The following is a 15,227-nucleotide window of genomic DNA, read 5'->3' on the forward strand; positions in this document are numbered from 1 at the left end:
GGGCATGCCTTCTCTCTTGCTGTTGCTCCCCTGAAACTGGTATTTAGAGGCATCTTGCCTCTGAGGTTGGAGGTGGCCTAAGCTACCAAACTACACTACACTTGATCTTAGCCAAAAGGCCAAGAAGCTACCAAACTAATAGCTATTGATAGACCCATCCTCCATCAATTTGTCCAAGCTCATTTTGAAGTCATCCAAGTTAATAGCCATTACCACATCCCATGGTAGATAATTCTATAGATTAATTATATGCTATGTGAAAAAGTACTTCCTTTTGTCGGTCCTAAATTTCCTGGCCATCAGTTTCATGGGATGACCCCTGGTTCTAGTGTTGTGAGAGAGGGATAAAAATTTCTCTCTCTCCACTCCCTCTACTCCATGCATAATTTTATACATCTCTATCATATCTCCCTTTAGTCACTTATTTTCCAAACTAAAATGCCCCAGATGCAAGGGCCTTATAAGGAAGGTGCTCCAGGCCCCTGTACATCTTGCTTGCCCTCTTCTGCACCTTTTCCAGTTCTACAATGTCCTTCTTAAGATACACCAGTGACCAGAACTGTACACAATACTCCAGAAGTGGCTTCACCATCGATTTATATAAGGACATTATTATATTAGCAGTTTTATTTTCAATCCCTAATCCCTAATTCCTAATGCTCCCTAGCATGGAATTAGCCTTTTTCACAGCTGCTGCTTGCCGAATCAACACTTTCAATGAGCTATCCACCACGACCCCAAGATCTCTCTCCTGGTCAGCCACTGACAGCTCAGATCCCATCAGCGTATATGTAAAGTTGGGTTTTTTTGCCCCAATATGCATCACTTTACACTTGCTTACTGTCCATGTTTAGGGAGGAGGAATTCTCTAATTAACCTTCCCACGCTCTCACACTAAATTATAGGCATGGGCATTGCCTCAGAGTTGGGGGAGGAGGGAAGTATAGTCACTCCACTCCTTCACTATCAGTGGGAGCAAAGATCTGAGCTCCTCTCCGGGAGTACACCAGACCAACAAATCCCATCCCTGCTGATCATCTCATCTTTGGCAGCCCCTGCCTTAAATAAAGCCCTACATTTAGAACACTCCTCCCCCTTCCAGCTTGCTCCTTCTTCCCTGGCCAGGCACGTGGATTGGCCACCCAATCCCTGGCTTCCAAAAGTGACTTGTTTTCCAACTCCACCCCCTTCATTAGCATTTCTATGCCATTCTGCAGCTGTGGAGCTGATAGCAGCTGTTGTCCACCTCTCTGAGCCCTTCCTGACTTCTGAAAGGTAATTACTGGGGTTGTCCTGGCAACTGGAGCCCTCTGCTTCTCTCGGCACACTACCGTTTGACTGGGTAAACAACACTGTCTCACAGAGGAGGGTAGGAAATCCCTACACTTACACCGAACCGCATTTGCCATTTTGTCACCCATTCACCCAGTTTGGAGAGATCCTGTTGGAGCTCCTCACAATCTGTTTTGGATTTCACTACCCTAAATAGTTTATTGTCATCTGCAAATTTGGCCATTTCGCTGCTTACCCCAACTTCTAGATCATTTATGAATAAATTAAAGAGCACTAGTTCCACTACAGATCCCTGGGGAAACCCACTTCTTTCTTACTTCTATTTAGAAAACTATCCATATATACCTACCTTCTGTTTCCTGTTCTACAACCAGTTACTAATCCCCACATAATCCTTTCCCTTTATCCCATGACTACTAAGTTTACTCAAAAGCCTTTGGTGGGGAACTTTGTCAAAAGCTTTTTGGAAGTCCAAGTATACTATATCAACTGGATCACCTCTATCCAAATGCCTGTTAACACTCTCAAAGAACTCCAAAAGGTTAGTGAGGCAAAACTTGCTCTTGCAGAAGCCATGCTGGTTCTCCAGCAAGGCCCGTTCTTCTGTGTATTTAACAATTTTGTCCTTAAGTATGCTTCCCATCAATTTACCAGGTACAGAGGTTAAGCTAACTGGCCTGTAGTTTTCTGGATCACTATGGATCCCTTTTTTAAAGTTGGAGTTACATTAGCTACTTTCCAGTCCTCTGGTATATAGTCTGACTGTAGGGACAAATTGCATGTTTTTACTAGGAGTTCAGCAATTTCACATCTGAGTTCCTTCAGAACTCTTGAGTGGATGCCATCTGGTCCTGACAATTTGTTAATTTTTAGCTGCTCAAAACAGTTTAGAACATCCTCTCTCATCACCTCAAATTGGTCCAGTTCTTCAGCCTCCAAGCCTGAGAAGTTCAGTTCTAGAGTGGGCATATGGTCAATATCCTCCACTGTGAAGGCAGATGCATAGAACTCATTCGTCTTCTCTGCAGGCTCCTTATCCTCCTTAATAATCCCTTACATGCCCTCATTAGCCAATGGTCCAACCATCTCCCTGGCAGGTTTTCTGCTTCTGATTTTAAATAAGGTTTTGTTTCCCCCCTTGACACTTCTAGCTATATGCTCCTCAAACTCTCTCTTTGCATCCCTTATTGTCTCCTTGCATTTCTTTTGCCAGAGTTTATTATCCTTTCTGTTCTCTTCATTTGGACAGGACTTCCATTTTCTGAAGGAAGTCTTCCCTTTTGTAGCTTCCCTGATTCTACTTGTTAGCCACACTGGCATCCTCCTGAACTTGGTGGTACCTTTCCACCTCTTGGTATACATTCCAACTGTGCTTCTATTACTGTGGTTTTAAATAAGTTCCATGCTTTCGGTGTGATTTGACCCTCCTGGTTGTCTCTTTCAGCTTCCTTCTTACCAGTCCCCTCATTTTTGAGCAGCTTCCTCTTCTGAAGTCCAATGCATCTGTGTTGGACTTCCTTGGCAATGCTCCACTCACATATAAGCTGAATTGGATCACACTATGGTCACTGTTCCCCAATGGTTCTACAACTCTGATATTTCACACCAGGTCCTAGCACCACTCAGGATTAAGTCCAAGTTCACCTTCTCTCTGGTTGGTTCCATGACCACGTGTTCTAAGGCACAGTCATTTAGCATGTCTAGAAATCTGGCCTCTCTGCAATACTCACACGTGAATTTCGCCAGTCTATGTGAGGGTAATTGAAATCACCCGTTAATACAGCTCTGTCTCTCTTTGATGCCTTTCTGATTTGCTTCTCCAACTCCAGGTCACTCTCAGCATTTTCTTTCAAAGGGCAATAGTATGTCCCTAGTAACACATTTCTTTCAGTCCTCATAATGTCACCTATAATGTTTCTGTGGAGGACTGTGGTCTTCCTAGGTTTTTTACCTTGTTGGATTCTATCCCTTTTTTAACATACAGTGCTATTCCACCCCCAACCTGCCCCTCCTGGTCCTTTCTGTAGAGTTTGTATCCAGGAATAACAGTGTCCCACTGTTTCTCACCATTCCACCAAGGATTTTTTTAATGCCCACTATATCTATCTTTTCATAAGCAACCAAGCCCTACATCTTGCCCATTGGAGGCTTCTGGTATTGGTATAAAAACACCTATACATTGAGTCTCTTACCTGGCATTGGTGTGTGCTATCTCACTTACCATCATATAACCTTTTTGACCATTTGTCATGTGCTTCCATCTGCTCTACTCCTGGTTCTGCTCTGTCCCCTTCTGCTTTATCTGAAACGTTTGCACCTTTGCAATCTAATTAACTTTCCTCAAATTCCAGAGCTTGGTTGGTTGTTATTGCTACTGTCACTGATTTTAATCCAAAACAGAGTTCTCAATATCAGGCAATTGTGATAAAGCCTGTCAAAAGTATCATGCATGCATAAGTATTATGCAAATGAGATATGCTACAGTGAGGACACTGTTGAGGAAAACTGAGCAAAACAAGGGCTGCCACATGAATAAATAAATTGTAGGTAAGAGTTTGATTAAATCTGTATATAAGAAAATAATAATAAAAGCAATGTGGTACACATGCAGGCTTGGACTGGCCCACCGGGCAGCAGGGCATTTTCCCGGTGTGCCACTGGTGTGCCACACTGGTGCTCTCCCCGCACCAGCTGCCCGGCTCCCCTTTTCCCCCTCTCCCTGTCTGGAGAACCCCACCTCCTCTCCTTCCGAATGGTTGTGAAAAGCCGGTTTGAGTAAACGCGGCAATAATTCTGGTGCAGGGCAGGGGCTGTTGATAAATATGAGAGAATGATGCTACATCTGTCAGTAGGTTACATAAACAACACACTTCCCCTTCCCCATCCTCACCACCCCCCAGATCCAGAAGAGAGTGCTGGAACCCGAGGAGAAGCCCTGCCTTGGACACATACACACACGTGCGCACCTCTCTGTGTATCTATTGTGAGCTTTGCGCGGGGAAGGTCTGCGTTTTCTTAGTGCCCCAGCTCCACTTCCAACCATTTCCTCCTCCTCCCCTGCTCTGAATTCTCACAAGCTCTTGCCCACGAGGGGGGCGCTTGAAAGGGAGCTTTCCCAAGTCCAAACACCAGACACAGAGGAGGAGGGGCTGAACACCAATGGGTGTATGTGCTGGATACATATTTCCAAATAAAAGACGGTGAGCAGGTGAGTATCCTGTGGCCCCACATTCACTGCACTGCCCCACCCTTTCTTCTTCCCACCACTGCCACTCCGGCATGTGCTCCCCCTTCCCATTTTTCACACACACACCCCTCCCTGTGCAGAGAAATCTCTTTGCGCTGGGAGAATGACAGAGAAGGAGCATGGGGGAACCTCCCACCTATCCTGCTTTGCTTTCCCATATGTGGCTAATAAGGAGAGGGAGGGTCAGTAGCTTGTCTCATCCTCCCCCCCCCCCGCAAACACACACCACTTCCCCTTTCTCAGGTTAGGGCATGTAGGTGCTTCTGGGTGGCTTTAATGGTTTGTGGGGTTTTCCCATCTTCTTTCTCCCCAAAATAGTTTGAACATAAATTGCACAAATTCTTTGGCACCTCCACTGGGGAAACTCATCTTAAATGAAGCCTGCCCTTCCCAGCCACCTGAGAGAGAAAAAGCATGTTGTGGCCAAGAGATTACTTTTGAAATGCCTTTCCATTAAAGTGGCTGTTGGCGAGTTGGTTGCTAGTCACCATCCCTCTATTTGAGCTTTCCCCCCCTGGATATTCTGCAGATCTATGTCGCCCCCCAAATAAAGGACAGCCTTTTAGAAATCTGGCACATGCTCTCTCTCTCTCTCCTGGATCCAAATTTCTGCTTGGATCACATATTCAAGATAACTTAATGCAAACTTTTTACCTCCTCCTCACACACACACACACACCCCACCTTGAACTTGCAGCCATAGTGGCTGAGGAATGAGAGAAGTGTGTGTGTCCCCTCCTCATTTTTTCAATGCACGCTTAGAGCGAAGTGGAAAATATAATTTGCATTAGTAATTGAGAAGACAGATCCTCGATGGTACTTATTTGAGACTAATTGGCACAAAGTAAAAAGCCTGTGTGTGATCTTGTGTAAGTTTCAATGATGAGATGGAGGGGAGTAAGAAGAATTTTGTGAAGGTGCTGGCCAGTGAATTGCTGTGAAGTGCAAACCTTATTTATATTTTACACCTTAGTTTAAAGAATATACATACGAATATATATATCTCTCTCTTTCTCTCTCAGTCCTGGACATGTAAAGGTAAAGTGTGCTGTCTAGTTGATTTCGACTCCTGGCAACCACAGAGCCCTGTGGTTGTCTTAGGTAAAATTCAGAAGGGGTTTACCATTGCCATCTCCCACGCAGTATGAGATGATGCCTTTCAGAATCTTCCATGTAGCATATGTATCAATGTATCTATAAGGGACAGAGAGGAGCCATGAGATTTCATAACCCCATGTGAAATGAGCCTGTTCTTCTATATGCCTTAAAATAATATAGCTTGAGAGGCTGATACTTATCTCTTCTCAGCTATCCTGGAGACCTTACTTCTTGTAAAGTCAAAGCCAGAGGTGGGGGGGCTGGGGGTGAGATAAAATGTTTTTGTGTGCCACACTGTGTGTTGTGCATTATTTACGTGTATGTGTGAGAGTGTGATGTGCACACACTGCTTGATAGTGCTGCCCAGAACAAAACTCTTTCCGCTCACTGATGGATGGTAAGAATTAGAGGGTACACTGGTGGTATGGCAGGCATCTCGTGGAAATTGGTGGGGAGAGAGAACTTAAAACAGTTCTATTGTAAGACTGAAGGGGAGATTGTGGAGTGACTCACAGAGTTAATTAAGATGCCATCCACTTCAGTTTCTAACTATCCTGCAGGAACTGGGCTACATAGGAACACATATATCCAAACTATTTTATTAGTATAGAATTGTTCTTTCTTAATAGTTTACAAGTGATACTTCATATGAAGTATTTATAGTAACCTGTAAGTAACAGAAAACAGAGGTCAGATATCAAAAGTTAACAGAAAAAAATTAATTATTAAAAGAAACCAAAAAAGTATGGTGAAACTCACCCATTCTGCTCAGAACCTGGTGCCCTTCCCACATACATTCCACCGCCCTCTCAGTGCCCCCAGCCCAGCCCTGTACACATGTACTCCAGAAGTCTTCCTCTCAGAAGAGGCATTCTCCTTCCATGCAGGAGGGAATGTCTCTATTAAGATGGCATAGCAATTCCATCTGCAGTTTTTATAAAGTAGTTGCATTTTTAAAATATTTTTTTTAAAACCTGTGCTCGTTTAATCAGCGGTACCTTTATAGTATATCAAAAGCTTTTAAATGGATTAAAATATTTGATTAATTAAGTAAATGTTGCAACCACAGTAATGACAGTGTGTTTAGAAAAGAAGAGGAGAAAGGTGCAACTGTCAAAGTATGTTGTTTTGTTTCAAGAGTGCCAGTGTTTCAGAACAAGTACTTAAATTGAAGTTGGAAAGCAAATTCCCTGCTAGCAATTTAGCTGAGTGGAGAAACAAACTAAATATGTTTCAGCTAGCAATTTTAACACCACCCCTGTCACAGCATCTGCAGGAGATCAGTTATTCTACACAGGAAAATGTTTTCCCTTCTTGAAATGCTTCTGAAATTTGGATGGTTTTAGTGCAATATTACTGGACAAAACATTTACCACATTTGCTTTTTTCCCCCCAAGGAGAGCATAGATTTGGGAGAGATCATGTTTTCGCTTTGTTATCTGCCAACGGCTGGGAGAATGACCCTCACAGTCATCAAATGTAGAAATCTCAAAGCCATGGACATCACTGGCTCATCAGGTGAGGAAATGCCTTTTCATTTTTCACTTAGCTTATGTATTTGGAATCTCTAGGGAAATACTCTTGTTATTTATTATTATTATTATTTTATTTATTAATAATCATATTTGTATACCACCTGATATGTAAATCTCTAGGCAGTGTACAAATTTTAATATTAAAAACCATAAGTTAACACAACAAAAACAATATAAAAATTATTACAATAATTAAAATTTGAATTAAAAGCTTGCAAGAACAGGAAAGTCTTGAGGGTCTTCCTGAAAACAAACAGAGAAGGAGATGCTCTTATTTCAGCAGGGAGCATATTCCAAAGCCCTGGGGTAGCCACAGAGAATGCCCAGTCCTGAGTTGCCACCAGACAAGCTGGTGGCAACCATAACCGGACCACTCCAGAAGATCGTAAAAGGTGAGAGGATTCATGACAAAGGAGGCACTCTCTTAAATAGCCTGGACCCATGCCATTAAGGGCTTTATAGGTAATAACCAGCACTTTGTATTTCACCTGAAAACATATCGGCAGCCAGTGTAGTTCTTTCAAAACTGGTGTTATGTGGTCCCTTCATGTTATCCCAGAGACCAATCTGGCTGCTGCATTCCTTACCAATTATAGGTTCCTGACTACATACAAAGGCAGCCCCACATAGAGCTCATTACAGTAGTCAAGTCTGGAGATCACCAGCATATGTACCACTGTTTTAAGGTCATTCACCTCTAGAAATGTACGTAGCTGACGTATCAATCCTGATCTTTGTTATCAGGAAATCCTGATCCTTGTTATCAGGATTTCAAGGCCCTTGATGTTTCATTCAGTTCCAGAGGCAAAAGGGTTAAGCAACCTTTCTCTGCTCATTCACCCAGGCTAGATTTTTAAAAATGAAGGAAAGAATCACTAGACTCTATGTGGTCTGAGCCACAGGATAGTTAAACCAAAGGGATACCATGGTATGCTTTACTTGCAAAACCCTGACATCTTCCTGATCAACACCGCTAAGTGATTATAATCATATTCACAAGTTGCTTTTGGCTGTGGAGAAACCATCTGAGAAAATTCCCTGAAATTTTGCCTTGGGAAGAAATCTGACTATTTCTTCAAATTCCATTTTCTCCTTAGGAGGAACCCTACATTACTTTTTGGATCTATTCACAGAGAAATGTTGGTTCCTACCCTATTATGGAACATGCAGACACATTGTTCTTTCCTTGTGTCAGGCTACTGTGGATGGGTTCACACAACATGGAAAATACGAAACCGTCGGTTCCTGAAGCATTCCCACAAATCTGATTTCCGCTGTCAGGATGACTATTCCAACATTGGACCTGTTGTCCAAACACACCAATATCAGCATCTTCTGCCATACTTGCAGTTCTGAACCCAACATTCATAACCAAGATTTGAAGTTGGGTACAGATGTTGAGTTCAGAACCATAAGTAGGGCAGAACATGCCGACACTGGTGGGTTGGATGACCAATGTTGGCATAGCTGTCCTGACACCGGAAGACGGGCTCATGGGTGCACTCCTAGAACTGACAATTTGGCATTTTCTGTGACATGCAAACCCATCCTATGTGTCAACAGCTTTAGACTGTAATCCTAAACATACTTACTTGGAAGTCGCTCCTGCTGATTCAATGGCATTAATTCCATTGAACTCAGTGGGACTTACTTTCAAAAGCTGCTATTTGTAAAGCATAAACTGGAGAAGCAGTATGGTGTAGTGGCCAGGGGATTGGTCTTGGGCAAGAAAGAGTTCAAATCCCTTTAAGCCATGAAGTTACCTGGGTCAGCTTGCTAGCTGATTTATTTGCAAGGAAAGGAGTCATAACTAGGGGTGTGCAATTTGGGAATTCGGTGATTCGGTTTGGGACCCGAACCGAATCACCCCTGTTCTGTTTTGTGCCCGAATATGGGCCACCCGAATCACCCTTGATTCGGATCGGATTCGGATTTAATCCGAATCCGAATCGATTCAGGGGGTAAAAAATGGGCCCAGGGGCAAAATTTTGGGGTGGGGTGGTAGTGCCCAATGGGTGGAGTCTACCACCCCAATTTCAGAGGAATTGGGCAAAGGGCTGATTTTTGGGGAATTTTTGAAGTTTTAGTGACTTTGGGGCAGCTTGGGGGCATAGCATGGGATCTGGGCAAAAGGAGTGGGGTGGGGTGGTAGTGCCTAATGGGTGCAGGCTACCACCCCAATTTCAGGGGGATTGGACAAAGGGCTGATTTTTTGAGAATTTTGAAGTTTTAGTGACTTTGGGGCAGTTTGGGGGCAGAAAGTGGATCTTCCCCAAAAGAGTGGGGTGGGGTGGTAGTGCCTAATGGGTGCAGGCTACCACCCCAATTTCAGGGGGATTGGACAAAGGGCTGATTTTTTGAGAATTTTGAAGTTTTAGTGACTTTGGGGCAGTTTGGGGGCAGAAAGTGGATCTTCTCCAAAAGAGTGGGGTGGGGTGGTAGTGCCTAATGGGTGGAGGCTACCACCACAATTTCAGGGAGATTGGGCAGAGGGCTGATTTTTTGGGAATATTTGAAGTTTTAGTGTCTTTGGGGCAGATTGGGGGCAGAAAGTGGATCTGCCCCAAAGGAGTGGGGTGGGCTGGTAGATAGTGCCTAATGGGTGGAGGCTACCACCCGTCCCCAATTTGAGAGTGATTGGGCAGAGGGGTGAATTTTGGTGAATTTCTGAGGTTTGTCTTCATAAGGTGAAGTGTGCTAAATTGATTACTTCCTCACATTCATAGTAGTAGAGAGTGTGAAAAAGTGAAAGTGGGGTCATGAGAGTTGTTTAATTGAAAAAAATCTCATTTGCTATGATAGAATGAGAATTCACACCTCAGAAGTTTTTTCTGAGGTGTGAATTCTCATTCTATCATAGCAAATGAGATTTTTTTCAATTAAACAACTCTCATGACCCCACTTTCACTTTTTCACACTCTCTATTACTATGAATATGAGGAAGTAATCAATTTAGCACACTTCACCTTATGAAGACAAACCTCAGAAATTCACCAAAATTCACCCCTCTGCCCAATCACTCTCAAATTGGGGACGGGTGGTAGCCTCCACCCATTAGGCACTATCTACCAGCCCACCCCACTCCTTTGGGGCAGATCCACTTTCTGCCCCCAATCTGCCCCAAAGACACCAAAACTTCAAATATTCCCAAAAAATCAGCCCTCTGCCCAATCCCCCTGAAATTGGGGTGGTAGCCTCCACCCATTAGGCACTACCACCCTACCCCACTATTCTGCCCCAGGCCCCACTTTCTGCCCCAAAGACATGAAAACTTCAGAAATTCCCCAAAAATCACCCCTTTGCCCAATCCCCCTGAAATTGAGGTGCTAGCCTGCACCCATTAGGCACTACCACCCCACCCCACTCCTTTTGCCCAGATCCCATGCTATGCCCCCAAACTGCCCCAAAGTCACTAAAACTTCAAGAAATCCCCCCAAATCGGCCATGAGCCGAATCACCCAAATTTTTTGGCCCCGAAATTCGGGTGATTCGGCTCGGCCCCGAAAAATATCGGGGGACATCGGGGGTGATTCGGTTCGGCCCTGAATCACCTGAAATTGCTCATTTCGGGCACAGATCGTTCTGTGCCCGAATTTTTTTGCACATCCCTAGTCATAACTCAGTGGCAGAGTACATCGTGCTTTGTTCCAGGTTCAGTTTCCCACATCTCCTCTTTTAAGGACCTTGGGTAGCATGGCTAGAAATAACTCTGCCTGAATCCCTGGAGAGTGGCAAGCAACAGATAGATGGCTAGCAGTAAGCCTCACATTCTCTGTCAGGTTAATATGACTTGTCTCATCTTTATTATAATAATATTCTATTGAATTCGCACAATTGCTTTATGCAGTTTTGGTTCTGTGCATGTCTTGAGCATACAAATGGAAAAGCAGGATAGAAAATGTAATCAACAGAGCTCCTTTTCTTTCAGATCCTTATGTCAAAGTATCCCTAATGTGTGATGGCCGGCGACTGAAAAAGAGGAAGACGACAACAAAGAAAAACACTCTCAATCCAGTCTATAGCGAGGCTATTATTTTTGACATCCCTCCAGAGAATGTGGACCAAGTCAGCCTCTCCATTGCTGTTATGGACTATGATCGGTATGAAGCATTTTCTAGAGATTAGTTTTGCAAGTATCATCTGACATTGCCATTTAGGAATATTTTAAACCAGACACTCTCTTCAAATGGAGTGCACATCTCTGCCCTGTCCCTAGTGTGTGAAAAGATATGACAGAAGAGGGTTTTCTCTGAACTTAACTTCGTCCTGGCCAGAAAGGGAAGGAGCAGCAGCAGCCTTTGGGGGAAACGACACATCCCATAGGCATCACTCCTTCTCCTTTGCTTTTGTTTAAGAACATAGGAAGCTGCCATATACTGAGTCAGGTCTATCTAGCTCAGTATTATCTTCACAGCCAAGGGTGCAGGCAGGAATCTCTTTCAGCTCTATCTTGGAGAACCCAGGGAGGGAACTTGTAACCTTCTGCTCTTCCCCGAGCAGCTCCATCCCCTGAGTAAAGGGAATCTCTTGCAGTGCTCACACATCAAGTCTCCCATTCATATGCAACCAGGGCAGACCCTGCTTAGCTAAGGGGACAAGTCAGGCTTGCTACCACAAGACCAGCTCTCCTCTCAGGGGAAGTTTAGCAGGGGAAACCCTCTCCTGCTGCACCTTGGAGGACTGGGAAGAGAAAGCTGATGCTCCCCCTGTTTGCCCTGGCAGGCGGGGGTCAGCTAATAATGGAGAAGAAAATGCCTTTCCTGCTTGCCCTAGGGCAGAGGTTCCCAACATTGGGCCCCACATGTTGTGGGATTACAGCTCCCAACTTCCACAGTCACAGTGACCAGAATGGTGTAGTGGTTCGAGTCCTGGACTAGGACTGAGGAGACGTGAGTTCTAATCTCCATTCAGCCATGAAACTCAGTTAGTAACTCTGGGCCAGTCACTTGTCTCTCACCCTAACCTGCCTCACAGGGTTGTTGTGAGGATAAGCACAACCATGTATACAGTGCTCAACTCCCTGGAGGAAGAGCAGGATATAAATTTTAAAATAAAAAAAAGAAAGAAAAGCACTGCAGATAAAATAAAAAAAGAAAGAAAAGCATTGCAGGTGAAATTAGACATTCCTTTCTCCTTTTTTATTCCTAGAGTAGGACACAATGAGGTGATTGGAGTATGCAGGACTGGACTGGATGCAGAAGGACTGGGAAGGGACCACTGGAATGAAATGTTGGCCTACCCTCGCAAGCCAATAGCGCACTGGCATCCATTAGTAGAGGTAAGAAAATTACAATATCTCTGCAGCCAGCTAGTTCCCCTTATCTCTATTTAACACATCTTTAATACCTTCTCTCCAAAGAGAGCTTTGCATTCCACGGGACAGCATGCTTGTATGGCAAACATTAGGAAAATGAGGATGGAATACCATATGAAAGTGGGAAAGAGACTCCTAAAAACATTTTGAAAAGCAAAGCTCAAAACAGTGTTTTGCATTTCCTGTCTCAATCAGTTGAGAAGACCACATTATCTAGAATGCAAAGACTCCCACTCTTTACTAGAGCCACTTCCTATGTTCTGTTACTTGTCCCTGGCAAGGTGCTATTTTGTCCCCAGCCCTATTCACATGTTATGCTCAATGCACATACAGCCTGTGTGCAGGATATGCATGGACAGATCTGTGTGCGTATAGAGTTATTCACAATTTATGTTCACCATACCGTGAGGCTATTCTCACAAGCAGCCAAGACTGGGCGAGGGCAGCTAAGCCCGAGTTTGGCCGCCCATGAGAACCACTGGGAGCTGTGTGCCTCTCAGCAACAAACCTGTCTAGGGAGCCTGATAACTACCAGTGTGTCAGTGTTGGCTGCTCCCAGCTGGTACTGACACAGGAGTGGGCTCCCGGTTGTCACCGGTGGATCCCCGATATGTATTGTGCACTCACATGGTGCATTGTGGGATTTCTGGGGACGAGGACAATGTGTCCTGGCCTCTGAACCTCCCCTCTGCCAGGCGTAGTGCCCAGCAACTCTTCTGGATCATCTGCGGGGAAGGTAAGCTGCTGCAGCCTTCCCCACTGCCCTCCCTCAAGACCACTCACAGGATTGTGAGAAAGGGCTGAAGATGTACAGTAGTATGTTTCCTATTTGTACCTTGCATTTGAGGGAGTCTGTACCCAGGTTTTCTTTTAAAGTGAACACATATACAGTCATTCACACAAAAGCAGGCACATGTCAAAATAGGGCTCCCCTTATTGCCTTTTGGAGATGTCTTGTTAAATCTTGGTGTGAATTGCTAGAATTGATGTTCTCCAGGGTTCAGCTTGCTCCCCAGAGTCTTTAGAATCTCAGAATGGGTAGTGGACACATTTTGTGTCTCTTATGCACATGTATATCAACATAAATGCATGAACACTAAGGTACCATGAAGTGCCTTATTTCACACTCTTCAGCTGCTGAGATATATTTTAACTGCTAATGATCTAATTTAAGATAGTGATGCTTTTCTAGTACTGTATATCTTTAACAGCAGTGTTAAAGCAGTCAAAGTCAGGCAACTGCTCAATACAATAATAAGGTAAGGTAAAGTGTGCCGTCAAGTCGATTTCGACTCCTGGTGCCCACAGAGCCCTGTGGTTGTCTGTGGTAGAATACAGGAGGGGTTTACCATTGCCTCCTCCTGCACAATATGAGATGATGCCTTTCAGTATCGTCCTATATAGCTGCTTCCCAATATAGTAACAGCAGGGATTTGAACCGGCAACCTTCTGCTTGTTAGTCAAGCGTTTCCCCGCTGCGCCACGTAAGGTGACTTCAATACAGTAATACCTCATACAAAAGGTGGCAAAGAGCTTCGACTGCCAACCATCAAGAATTGGCCCAAAGTCTCCAGGGATTGGCATCAATCTCCTGGTGACTACTGAACACAACCTTGAAGATGTTGGATATTGTGAAAATATTGGCAGTGGCGGGGTGGAATTCCAGGATTCAGTCATAAGAACTTCCTTGTGGAACCTTTGTTTGAGCATTCCATGGCTGCAAAGCATATGTGCTTCTTCAGGGGTGATTCTTTATTCTGTGGTGGGGGAGGTCATTGTTTCCCTCCAAAACTAAAATGTTGGGGCATGCCTTGTGATCCCAACCAGTACCCCCAAATACCGCCCCCCCCACACACATACCCTTAATGGGTGCTTGCAGCCTCTGTGTGCCTATTCACACACTCTGTTAGCAGTTAATACAATATATTAATATGTATTTTCTTACAAGATATCCTCTGTTCTAGTTGCCAGGCCGAGCAACCAGTTTTGACAGCCAAGGATCTTGCTCGTCACCAAAACCACCACTTACGCCCTAGACTGAGCAGCGGGTTTGTGACCTCTTGTGTAACAAGCTTGCCGAAACAATATGTGGCTGAAGGTTTGCCTCCAACTGATGTCCTGCATCTATATGTTAAGTTTGCATCATATGTTGTTGTATTTCTACTCTGCCATCCCATTGTTTCTAAGAAGTAACTTCCCACTGAATTGCATTTGAGTACTGGACAAGGATGATAGCCTGAAAAATAGCTGTTATCATTTCTTTCCTGGTATGAGCAAGACATTCAGAAGAGAGTATTTACCGTAGCCCTGAAACAACTTCATCTTATTGCTAGTGTTCCATTCCTGAGAGCAAGAATTGTGTCATTGTGCCATTTCATCCCTGCTTTTGTTTCTGCTTTTGGTCCAATGTGCCTCTAGTTTAGAGTGATTTTTGTACATTATGTAGAGGCAAGCCCAAGTATGCACTGGACCGAGAGCTTCAGCTCCCCGATTAATGTACAAGTATGATACACGTATTGCTCTCATTCACACTTTCCATGTTCAGGTGCACCTCAGTGTTTCTTAAACCTTTTGAAGTCCCTCATCCCCTTTCTGAATGTGTTGCTTTTGGGGGAATCCAATATAAGGTCAGATTTGAAGAACTGCATATGATAAAGTTTCCTGTCCACATCAAAACCTCCTTTCGTTCTGCTGCCTCCACAAAAACTACTACAGAAAGCTGCAAATGTTGCTGCTTCAA

The 15,227-nt window shown here is 44.2% G+C and overlaps 1 protein-coding gene across 1 annotated transcript in view; it reads left to right on the forward strand.

Moving 5' to 3' along the window:
- Positions 1-14,582, forward strand: part of SYT10 (synaptotagmin 10) — a 76,289-nt gene extending 61,707 nt beyond the window's left edge. The window contains exons 4-7 of the mRNA XM_053256142.1: positions 7,036-7,156; positions 11,102-11,273; positions 12,322-12,451; positions 14,452-14,582. Coding sequence (XP_053112117.1) covers positions 7,036-7,156; positions 11,102-11,273; positions 12,322-12,451; positions 14,452-14,523 — 495 coding nt within the window. The 3' untranslated portion in view covers positions 14,524-14,582. The remainder of the gene's footprint in view (positions 1-7,035; positions 7,157-11,101; positions 11,274-12,321; positions 12,452-14,451) is intronic.
- The last annotated feature ends 645 nt before the right edge of the window (positions 14,583-15,227 follow it).

Source organism: Hemicordylus capensis, chromosome 5 (genome assembly GCF_027244095.1).
Source record: "Hemicordylus capensis ecotype Gifberg chromosome 5, rHemCap1.1.pri, whole genome shotgun sequence".
Lineage (NCBI taxonomy): Eukaryota > Metazoa > Chordata > Lepidosauria > Squamata > Cordylidae > Hemicordylus > Hemicordylus capensis.